General features: G+C 38.6%; 1 protein-coding gene across 1 annotated transcript in view; it reads left to right on the forward strand.

Moving 5' to 3' along the window:
* Positions 1–12705, forward strand: part of TTLL7 (tubulin tyrosine ligase like 7) — a 98053-nt gene that overhangs the window by 12645 nt on the left and 72703 nt on the right. The window contains 2 exon segments of the mRNA XM_014588182.2: positions 1234–1450; positions 7164–7328. Coding sequence (XP_014443668.1) covers positions 1234–1450; positions 7164–7328 — 382 coding nt within the window.

Below are 12705 nucleotides of genomic sequence, written 5' to 3' on the forward strand. Positions count from 1 at the left end.
TTACATATTTTCTTGTTGCCATTTCTTGTAGTAGTTAGTTGTTCATTTAATGACCTTTCTGAACTAATTTGTAAAGTCTATATTCTTTGCTCTGTATGGCCACTGAAGTTCTGCTTGGAAGATGACCAGCCAGTAGTGTGTTTGTTGAGGTGTATGGATCCCACATGGCTGACTGAGTGGTTCAAGCCCGGACCTGGCAACTTGAAAAACTCACCAGGCATGTGTATATGTATGCCCCAAACTGTGAGAGGATAATGGGAAAGAAGAGATTGCAGCATGGCCATTCCCCAGAGGGATACTTTCTAACTTTCTGTTTTTCCTGGGTGAGTGCACATGCCCTGCAGCCAATTAAAAAAAAAAAAATGTATATTTGGAAGAAAACAAAATAAACAACAAAACTTTTCCCATCTTTGTAGGTGGGAAAGCTACATGTGTTTAATGGGGCACATTGGCAGCAAACAGCTCTGCCTTAGCCTTCACTTCCTGCTTGTGCAGAGTCTGATAGTAGCCAAATGTAAAACTTTAAGACCATCTCAGGTCTTTCCTGAACATACACCTAGCTCTGGACATGCACATGGCCTTCTAGATTTCCAGGAATACACTGAAACTTTTCAAAGTGCCAAAGATTTTCATTCTCCAGTCCTTATTTCCCATCTTTGTAGGTAGTGCATTGTTTGCCTCAGCTATTCTTTGTTCCCATTCTTCGTTCGCTTAGGCAGCAGGGTTAATGCATTTGCCATTAATATGTTTTTAGCAGTAGTCCCTCAAAGTAACTGCCTTAGCACTAGTAGAGTTCCAAGTCAGGCAAGATAAAAACAAGCCCTTTGAGATCCAACAGTAAGCCACCAGACAGGTCAAAATAAGCAACCACAAGAATAAGGCCCATTGTGTTCCTTCCAATAGTAGTACCTGTACTGGGAACACAGGCTGTTGTTCAGGCCACTACTTGAGCTGTGAGTGAGTGAGAAGACTAGATTGAGTTAAAATGTCACATAGCTCATTTACACAGCTCCATCGGTTTATTCTTGATCAAGTGTTCTTTAGTTGTTGCAGGGATTCCAAAAAGTTGATTCTGACAATTTTTTTTTTTTCATATAAGTAGTCACCACTTTTGAAGAGGAACAGACTTTTGGCTTCCTAACCCGCTATTTTCTTCTTGAATATGTGTATAACTTTTTAAAACATCTTGTCTGCCTATCGGATTATTATTTTTATTTTTTTCTTTAAACTTAGAATTTCTTTGATAAGAAATGGTGACAAACTTCCATCTCAGGATCATCTGATTGTTCAAGAATACATCGAAAAGCCTTTCCTAATGGAAGGTTACAAGTTTGATTTGCGAATTTATATTCTGGTAACATCCTGTGACCCGCTAAAAATATTTCTCTACCATGATGGACTCGTGCGAATGGGAACAGAGAAGTACATTCCACCCAATGAGTCCAATTTGGTGAGTGATATGAAACAGATGTTCTGTCTTTTATTCATTTGTTCAACATGTTCTTTATTGTTTTCATAAAGATGATGTGAATCCAAGTTCCTCCTCTCAGATTTTTATGGTCTAGAAAATTGTATATATTAGCAAAACTGCTTCTAACTTATAGTAAGTTTAATGAAAATTAAGAAAAAAAAAAGTGTGTGTTCTAGGCAGGCCGATTATGAAGTTTCTCCCTCTGGCTGATATGAGCCCAAAGTTGGATTTCAAAGCACATATCCATATGCAATGATCCTGTATAGAAATAATAATTATATACCATTGAGAAGAAAAGGTACAGTGTTAAAGAGCAGTGTAGAAGAAAAGGTACAGTGTTAAGGAGAAGTGAAGGGAAGGTCTGTGTTCATTTCTTCATGAGCGAGGTGGCATTTTAGCAGGCTTTGTATCAAAGTTATGGTGTGAACATGTAGATGTGGGAGTAAGTATACAGAACAGAAAAAGTAAATATTATCAGAAAGGAAATTACTTATTTTTGTAGGAACAAAAGACAAGGTTGTAAATTTATACTGATCAAATGAGAGGTTGAGACAAATTATGTGGTTTCAGCATGCAGTTTAAAGTCTATTGTGGAGCTTTTTGTAGACATTTTCTTCATAATATTCTTTGTATAGCCATCATGTATTCATGAAAGTCATAACTGTAATTTATCATGAAAATCATACATTTTAATTTATATTTATGAAAGTCAAATTATAATTTATTATCCATACTTAAAAATTTTATTTAACCCGTAGCCCTCTTTTTGGACCACTAATGGTAGTAAAAATTTCAGTTAATTAATTAATAGTTACAATTTGTCTCGTTATTGTTCTCCTCTAGTGTTATGCACACAATTAATTTCATTAAGAATGGTCATATTTTTCAATTAAATGATGGCTGAACATAAAGGTGCCTATGTGTAAAATGAGCTGAAGAAAATTATCAACCTGGCAAAGGAAGAATAAGGAAACTGTTAAACTTTAATTGGAAAAGGAAGCTTAAAAAAAAAAAAAAAAGGAACCATCTCATTAAGGGTCATGAGATGTGGATATAGCCAGACACTGAGTCATGTTTGAACTCTACTACATTCTAGGCATTGTGCTGGTTTTGGAAAAAAACAATGACCAACACAGATACAATGCTTGACCTCACAGAAGCGACATCTAGTGGTGAGACAGAAAATAAAATAAGCAATTATACTGCCAAAAAAAAAAAAGGAACCATCTCGTTAAGGGTCATGAGATGTGGATATAGCCAGACACTGAGTCATGTTTGAACTCTACTACATTCTAGGCATTGTGCTGGTTTTGGAAAAAAACAATGACCAACACAGATACAATGCTTGACCTCACAGAAGCGACATCTAGTGGTGAGACAGAAAATAAAATAAGCAATTATACTGCCTGATGGTAAGTGTGATGGTCTGAGAAACCAAGAGTGCTACGGCAGTGTCTGGCAGGGACACCTTAACGGAGAAGGAGTAAAAATGAAAGTTTGTCCGTTGAAATCTGAACAATGAGGAGTTTGCCAGGTTGGGGGCGGGCCATGGTTCGGTGCAGCTCCAGGCAGAATGGCAGTGGCTCCAAGGTAAAATATGGTATGTCTGGAGAAAGCAGACAAGTTCAGTTTGGCTACAGTACTGGCTAAGAGGGGCGGGCAGCTGTTCAGAGAGAATGAGAACTACCAAAAGCTAGATGCTCAAAGGCGTTGTAGACCATGGCTAGGATTTTAGAATTTAATTAAATTTCTTTAGAAGCATGGCAGAGTTTCAAACAAGGGAAAGAAGCGATAACATTGATATTTTATAAAGGTCACTTGGTCTGCCTTGTGGGGAATGTGAGATAAGATTGGAGATGGAGGAAGGCCTAGAGCAAGGGAGGCCAGGAATACATCCTGACCACATGTGAGAGGAGATGACTACAGCTGAACTAATGGCGGTGGGGCTGCGGCTGGACTAAGAATAAGCAGGTGGATTTGAGAAATATTTGTGGAAACATAGATAACTGATATAATATGGTGACAGGTCGGACTTGTGGAATGAGGGAACTGGAGAAGGAAATTAAGTATAAAAGATTTTCGGCACGGGCAGTGGATTGGCTAGAGTGGTACTGTGACAAATGCAGGTGGCATTAAAAGTTTTGTGGGAAGTAGCTGCGTTTGCTTTAAGTGCCTATGCGATCTTTACATGGATCCGTTCTACAAGAATTTGGATATACAGTATAGGTTTGAGATTTAGGAGGAAAATGTGAGCTACAGGAATAATTCAGGACTTGGTAGCTCATAGGTTGTAATGAGAATAATTGGAGCGGGTAAGAATGAATTATATACATGTAAAGGAATGATGATCTTTTGATAATATTGGAGAGGATAAGACTTGGAAGCCCTTGTAGATAATGAAGTACTATATTCTGATATCCCAAGTTATGAGTATATAGTTTGCTTTAAGTGAACTGGGTTAGGAAATCATAATGAGCAATTCAGACAAAGGAAATGGGGCCTCTAGAGTCACTTTGCCAAGGGCTCTTGAATAGCATAAACTTCTGGCTTTGGTTTTCACATGTGTAGGAAAGGACGTTGTTATCTTATATAAATGTGAACATCCCTCATGTTTCTGCAGTTTCATGGTTGTATTCTTTGATTGAGATATGAAAAAATAAAAAAGTGAAATACAAAACCTTGTGTAAAGCAAAACCGCAATTATGTAAAAGGTAAGTTTAAGAGAAAAAGATTTTAGGGTCAACAGTGGCATAGTGGTTAAGGTGCTGGATTTGCACATGGCCAACTTTGGTTACTGTCCTGGGCCCGGTGGCTTGAAAATCACGCCAGGCACGTGTGCATATGTACCCAAAGTCCTGAGAGGAGGATGGAGGAAAAGGGATTGCAGTGTGGTCACCTCCCCTCTCTCTGTCTCTGTCTGTCTCTCTCTGGAGAATGCATGTGCCTATGGCAAAAACCTTAAAAAAAAAAAGTAAAAGAATAAAACTAGAAAGAATAAACCAAAATACTCTCATTGATTTTTTTTTTTTTGAGAGTTTTTTGCCATAGGAATAAAACTAGAAAGAATAAATCAATTTACTCTCATTGACTTTTTTTTTTTTGAGGGGTTTTTGCCATAGGGCACGTGTGCTCGCCATTCAGACAGAGAGAGACATAGAGACAGAAAGCGAGAAATCACCCCCTGGGGGGATGGCCACGCCATAATCCCTTCTCCTCTGTTCTCCTCTTGGGATCTTGGGCACGCACGCACATGCGCCCGGCGTGAGTTTTTAAGCCACCGGGTCCGGGTGTGAACTGCAGTCGACTACATGGGAGTCCAGTGACATAAGCATTATGCCAACTGCTGGTTCCAAAAAATCGCACGCGTTGAGAGAGACAGAGAGACAGAGAGATGGACTCGAGCGCGTTGAGAGAGACAGAGAGACAGAGAGACAGAGAGATGGACTCGATGCCGTGATCCCACGGCCTCCATAGGTTTTTGCCATAGGGTGGGTGCCACCATGCCCTCTCATTGATTGTTTTTATGGCAGACCACTATTTTTTTCCTTTTTTCTATTGCCAATTTTAAAAATAGTGAACATGTATATTGTAATGAAATGTGTATTTCTATAAGGATTAACTATTCATAAGTGGCATAAGGAAAAGACAGACTTTCAAGCTGAAATATAGTAAATATTTGTTTTTTGCTACCTATAGTAATCATTCAGTCATTGAAAAGCTTTTTTTAATATACCAATTCATATTAAGCTTATAATATGCTGGAAAATCCTAGGGGTAGGTGGTGAGGTGGAAGTGGATATGGTCATATCATTTTCACCCCATGGAGGTTGGCCATTGATTTACAGCTGCCCTCACTCTGCTTATAGAAATGACCCACTGACAGTGAATTATGTAAGCGGGTATTTTTGTCAAGGTAGTTGTGAAGCCATGTAATTTCTAACCCCACTTACAAAGATAGTATTTTAAGAAAAGTGCAAAGTTCCATTACTTACTTTTTCACTAGAATAGCTAGAGTTTTATTGTTATTAATTTTAAGAAATTATTGTGAAATGGAGAGTGCCTCTAAAAAATATTCTCCAACCCCATTTTTTTTAAGAGAAATTTTTCCTAGAGGGTGAATGTGCTTGCTGGAGAGACATAGAGATAGAAAGTGAGAAATCTCCCCCAGTGGGTGATATCATGTGGCAATCCCTTCTTCTCCATTCTCTTCTCGGGATCTAGGGCATGCTTGCACATGCTCCTGGTGTGAGTTTTAAGCTGCTGGGTCTGGGACTTGAACCATGGTCAACTATGTGGGAATCCAGTGATGTAACCTTACCTCATTTGCTGGTCCCACCCAACCCCATTTTTAAACATTAAAGAAAGATTTATATTTTGGAAACAAGGGATTACTATAATTTGATTAACTACATTTGCTTTAAATTAAGCACCTAATATTAGGCAAACATAAATGTTTTGCACTTTGAAGAAAGCATCTCTTAATTTAAAGCTTTTTCTAAGGTTCATGAAGCTAGAGATTGTGTCTGTTTTGTTAATTTTTATATCCACAGTTCCCAGAACAAAAATCCTGTAGTTAGTAGGTAGTCCTTAAATATTTTTCTAATTTTTTAAAAAAGTAATTAGTTCATTTGTTTTTTATTTTATTTATTTAATTTAATTTTTATTTTATATATTTAATTTAATTTAATTTTTTATTTTTATTTTTTTGCCATTAGAGTTGTTACTTCAAATTTATTTTGGAAAAATTTTCTGGGAGACCATTCTGTCTTTTCAAAGAAAATAAAAGCTCAGTTAAGTAGCATAAACCAAGAGGCAGAACTACCAAACACATGCTGTGCATTCCCATTCTGACTGGGAGGCTGCTTCAATTCATCAGCAAGACACTGTGCTCAGAGCCGGCAGCCTGGGTGCACCACAGAATGCACACAGATGTCTAAATGATGGGCAGGAATGTACAGTGCTCACGTTGGGGATTCTCTGCTTGAGCCCATTATGTTTTCTGATTGTTGATACTATGGGTTTTCCTCATGGTGGAATAGGTTATAGAATGATGTATCGCAGAGTAAAAAAGGTCATCGACAATTCAGTGCATACTCCCCCCCAAACAAAAACAAAACGAAACAAAACAAAACAAAACAAAACCAAGAAAACGTAACCCCAGTAGAACTATTATTGAGTGCACAACATAACGAAATGTTCAATATTGAAGACAATGAATATGTATCACTGATTTGTTTATTACACACCGTATGTATGCATGCTTTGAAAAACAATACTGATCCCCTAAAAGATGTCTAATGATTATATGTGAACAAGAAATCATATGTGCCCCAAATACTACAAACAACATTTAAAAATAAAAATAATTTTATTTTTAATAATACTTGCATTTTTCTTGCTTAGCACTATGTAGTTTCACATTTTAACTTAATTACTTTCTCTATTTTTATTAGCTTGATACTTTTTAATGCAGATAGATTTTGAATAATATATAGGTAACCATAGGTGGTTATTTGCAATCATTTTAAGAGAAAAGGTACCATTTCATTTCACTTGAAAATGATCCTAATTGCCATGAGATTGTCAATCTGCATAGTTTAAAGTTGTATTTGGTCTCTGAATGCCTTCTTTTCTGTGCAGCCACACTGCTCTAGAGACTCATCGGTGATAACAGCTTTGGTTCTTGTTACAGACCCAGTTATACATGCACCTGACAAACTACTCTGTGAACAAGCATAATGAGCGTTTTGAACGGGATGAAACTGAAAACAAAGGCAGCAAACGTTCTATCAAATGGTTTACAGAATTCCTACAAGCAAACGAACATGACGTTGCTAAGTTTTGGAGTGATATTTCAGTAAGATGATACCATTACACAATTATAACTGTCTTTCCTCGGCATCAATTTAAAGCACCATTAAGCAGTTTAAGTAAAGAGCAGATCACATGAAATTTAGAAGATAAAGAGCATTTTTATGAAGGAAGTGGAACTTAGGATGGACCAATAAGTAGGATTTTTTACTGTTAGGGATGGGAGAGGGGAATCTGGTGGAAGCAAAGTGTAAGGAAAGATGTGGAGGTGTGAGAATCGAGATAGGTGGTGCTGATTGCCACCTGTGCTTTTGGGAGATTGGTGAGGACGTATGGCTGAAAAGATATGTAGGGCCAACTTTTAGGTCTGAAAGCAAAGCAGAACTTATTAGGCAACAGAGATTCATTCAGCTTTTAACAGAGGTGAGTAATATGTTTTTTTTCCCCTTGTATTTAAAAAAATTTTTTTTCATTTCATTTTCTTCCATACATTCAATCACATTAGTATTTGTCTTACAAAATGGATATTTCAACAGGTGAACATTTCTCCCTAGTACTGTTGATAAAACTACAAAATATCTTCAACAGATAATACCACATCTCTTTGTGCCATTAATGCTTTGCCTTGAGCTGATAGCATAAACCTGTCTGTGGTTGATAAGTTGAAGATTTGTAAGACACAATTTCAGTGTGTCAAAACACTTTTAATCCAGCAGGAAAAAAAGCTGCACATAAATTGTTAATAAAATGCAGCGTAGCAAGGTTAGCAACAAAGGCGTGTTTTGGATCCTGTGGGGATGTGGATGAAGACCACATATGGTGTCTTGGAGTGGGTGGGGATAAGGAGAAGAACTTTCTAGAGATTTTGACACCTGAACTGAGGTTTTAAAAGTACATATAGCAGAGCCAGCAGGTGGCATAGTGGTTAATGTGCTAGACTCCCACATGGTTGGTTTGAGTCCCGGACCTCACAGCTTGAAAATCCCAGGAGGAGAATGGAAGAGAAGGTATTGAGACATGGCTACCCCTACCCCTGCCCTGGCCCCCACTCCCCAATGAGGGTGATTTCTCACTTTCTTTCTCACTTCTCCCTCTCTCTATCTATCTCTGGTGAGTACCTGCACCCTCTTTAGACATGTTGAACTTGAAATGTTCTTTTGGCTAGAAAGGTCAGGCAGGTAAGTGTATGTTTGGAGTTGACAATGAAAGCCATGGTTTGAATGAAATTCCACCTGGTAAGAGTGAAAAGAGAAAAGAAAACAGGTGTGAGAAGATAAAGCAGATCCTTAATCAATCCTAGCAGAAGTATTAAAATGCTATTTAATGTTGGAGTGTATCTTCTGACAGTACTTAATATGATTAGGACTATACAGTTCAAGTGACGTTTTCTTTTTAGGAAATAAATTTAAATAAATCTATTGTGGAAGATAGTTATGAAAGTTCAGAGTCGGTTGAACTTGGTTCTCTGGAATTGAGAGGATCAGAGAGGGAAGTCAGCACCGTTATATTTACCCTTTTGTTGATTGTTTCATTAGTCGATATTTTCACCTTGTTTTCTGTATTGCAGGCTGTAAATCCAAATATCCTTAGGTATCAAAAAAGTAAGAAGGATAGCAGACAGTAGGGGGTGTTGGTACTTGTGGTAATTTGAAGAACATAAGAGGTCTGAGGTGGGTAGCCACTACTCAGAACCAGCCTGTTGGTGCCGCCTATTCTGTTGTTGCTCGTTTTTGTTTGTTTGATTATTTTGTTTTTGCCACAAAGCATGTGTGCTTGCCAGAGGGAAAGGGAAAGTGAGAAATTACTCTCCAGGGAAATGGTATGCCCCTATCCTTTCCCCTCCATTCTCCTCTCTCTCTCAGGATTTTGGGCATGCACACATGATTGGCATGATTTTCAAGCAGCCAGGTCCGGGACTCAAACAGTAGTCAGCCATGTGGGAAACCAGCACCTTAATCTCCACGCCACCTGCTGGCCTGCCACCTGGTATTTTGGGCCCAATGTGGCTCATTCATATAATGTGTTAATAGAAGCCGAAAATGATTTGTGAATCTCAGCAATGGATTAAACATTTTTAAGATGTTGGAACTCTGCTAAAAAAAAATGCGTCAACTGAATTTGGTCAGATGCCCACCAGTTTGTTAACTTTCCATTATATCTTTCTGAAAGACTAAATACAAACAAGAAAGTTGATTACAACAATGCTTTATTTATTTATTTAAGTATTACTTTATCAGTGTCAGTATTGTAGAAATTCCAAAAATTGTTCTCAGGACAGTTTACCATCATAGTGGGTCTTAAGTATTGAAGTGATCAAATTTGTTATTTTGGGGAAATAGTTAATTAAAGGAAGATCATACTTGATGATACCAGAATGATTTTTTTAATTACCAGAGGGCTCATGTGCTTACCAGAGAGAGAAAGAGAGGGGGGTGGGGAAAGCATCCCTCAGTGGGGTGTGGTCACACTACAGTTCCCTAACATATCTTATGGTCTTATTTATATGTGGGTTAATATTATATCATTCTTGGCTATGTTAGTTAAAATATATATCAATAATCTATAAATAGCAGTTAAAAAATAATCACTGGGCCAGAAGGTGATGTGGAGATTAAAGCAGCTGGATCCCACATGGCTAACTGTGTGGTTCAAGTCTCAGACTTGGCAGCTTGAAAATCACTCTGGGTACATGCATGTGCATGCCCATAATTCCTAAAGGAGAATGGAGGAGAAGAGATTGTGTTGTGGCCATCACTTTGGGAGGTGATTTCTCCCTTTTTTTCTCTCTCTCTAGCATGCACACATGCCTTAGAGCAAACTAAAAAAAAAAAAAAAAAAGAAATCCATGAAATTTTTAACTTTTTGAAGTACCTTTATCACAATTATCTTGTCAAACCATCTGCATTTATGTAATTATTTGAAATTTTGCTTGCTTTATTAAGAATCAGTATGCCTTATATAGATACCTGTTTAAGATGAATCAAATGGGATAATATAAAAGGAGAATGACAGGAGGAGGTGGAAAAGGCAATTATGAAATAAATTCTTATCTTAATGCCTTAGTTTACAAATCCTATGATTTTGACTTAGGACTTTTTACCAGAACCTCTTTTTTTGGGGGTAATTTCTCTAAAAAGTAACCATCTACAAATGAATACTAACATTCCTCAATACCTTCTGGGAGGATCAGAGATGTGTGATTTTTGTCCTGGTCACAAATGAATAAGAAATCAATAGAAAATCAGGCTGTGGTGATTAAAAAAGAGTATAATCACTCATAAAGCCCACTGAGTAGATAAAGCCCACTTTTTATCTACTTAAAGGTACGAATCTACAAATCATTTTTCGAAGCGGTGATGCTATGTTGTAAGTTCTCAGAAGCAATAGTGGAATTTCATTTGTGTTTGGTTATATCGCTTTTGATTTTTCACATCTACTTGCAATCTTGTCTCTATAGCCTAAAATGAATTGGTTTCTGTTTAAGAAAAACACAGGATTTATAATTCAGGATCTCTTTTTTTTTGGGGGGGGGGAGAGATTTTTGCTATAGGGTACGTATGCTCACCAAAAAGACAAAGAGAGACAGAGAGACAGAAAGCGAGAAATCACCCCCAGGGGGGATGGCCACCCCACATTTCCTTCTCCTGTCGTTATCTTGGGCACGCATGCACACGTGCCCTGCGTGAGTTTAAGACGCTGGGTCCAGGACTTGAACCATGGTCGACTACAGGGGAGTCCAGTGACATAGCCATTATGCCACCTGCTGGTCCCAGGATCTCTTAATTAATATTCACACTTCTCTCCAACCTGTCTTGTTTTACACAGCTATTTATAGACAAAGTCTTTTAACTTTTGTGTACGTGTAAGTGGTCTCAGTTATATTTGCAAACATTTACATGAAGTGGCTTTTTGTCTTTTATCCCACATCAGGGAGCCCCAGCCCCTGGGCCATGAACTGGTGCTGGTCCACAGCGCTGTGCAGCAGGGGTTGGGGGTGGTGAGCAGGCGAATTGGGCTCTCTGTGTTTGCAGCCGCTCCCCGTTGTTGCCCACATTGCCACCTGAGCCCCCCCTCCTGTCAGATCCACAGCAGTACTGGATTCTCATGGGAGTGCGAACCCTATCGTTGTGCAGTTATGTCACTGTAAATTGTAATGAGGTGGTGGTGGGGTGGGGTGCATGGTGGATGCGGTGCACTTGGTCATCCCAGGACCAACCCTGTTCCCCCACATCCGTGGAGGGATTGTCTTCCATGAAGCCAGACCTGATGTCTAGAAGGTTGGGGACTGCTGTCCTATATGTCTTGTTGTTACTGCGAACTTGGTATCTTGAACAAAACTTTCAGAGAACAACCTCTCATGGCATCTCTGATACTAATTTCCAAATACGATCTGGTTTGTGTGTGGGTAGCAGTGACGCTAACTCTGTCTTCCCCCTTTTCTCCCGTGCCATTACCATTGCTCTCACCTGGTGGTAGACTGCCTGACCTGGCACATGAGACGGAATTCTAGAGCAATGAAGGGATGGAGTCACAGTAGGAGTAGTTAGTTAGGTAGCTAACATTTATTGAAGGTCTAGTCTGTTCTAGGCACTATATTAAGAGATTTACATGAATTCTCATTTTGTCCTTAACATCAACCTTCATAATTTACATTTAGGGAAAATGAGACTCACAGAGTTCAGGCAATGTGACTGGAGTTCAGCAGCTACAAGTAGCAAAGCCGGGAATAAACTCAGGAGGTCTGACCTGAGAGCCAAGCTCTTCACTGCTTTTCTGTAGTTCCTGCACCTGTAGAGAAGTTTAAAAGATAACATACCGCAAGGAAAAATGAGAGAGCCAGCTTCTCCATAATCCATAGCCTGTTTGCAAATGTTAGTAAAAGAACTCCTTAAAATTGGCATTAATAACTCACCTAGTAAGTGTCTCCTCATAGAAAATGTCAGGAGCCAGTATCCTCTTCTCAGGTAAATGTTATGAACTACAAAATTATTGTATAAAGAAACCAAACACTCATAGATTGTTTTCCTAGCCGATCTGTCAGTGTTTGTCTCGCGAGAGGTTCCATAATGTGGCTCACAAAATAATGTATTCTTCTTGGAGTGTTTCTTTCCTATCACCCCCATACCCTTAGCCTAGTTGCTACCCTTATTTAGCACGTAGAAGCCACATTTCTTAACTCTAACTTACATATTTGCAAGTGTGTTTGAACATCTACTAAATGCTAGGCACTACTGTAGGCACTGGAGTGAGGTTTTAGACAAGACAGGCAAGCACTCTTGCTCTAACACAAAGGAAAGAAAATATCAACTAGTTATTAGTTGCTGTGTTTAGTGAGGCAGTAAGGAATGATGGGTGGCTGCTTTTTTCCTTGGGGTTGGAAATAGGCCTCTGAGTATCAAATAGCCAGACCTGGGAATTTAGGG

The sequence above is a fragment of the Tupaia chinensis genome, unplaced genomic scaffold (assembly GCF_000334495.1).
Source record: "Tupaia chinensis unplaced genomic scaffold, TupChi_1.0 Scaffold000263_1, whole genome shotgun sequence".
In the NCBI taxonomy this organism is placed as follows: domain Eukaryota; kingdom Metazoa; phylum Chordata; class Mammalia; order Scandentia; family Tupaiidae; genus Tupaia; species Tupaia belangeri.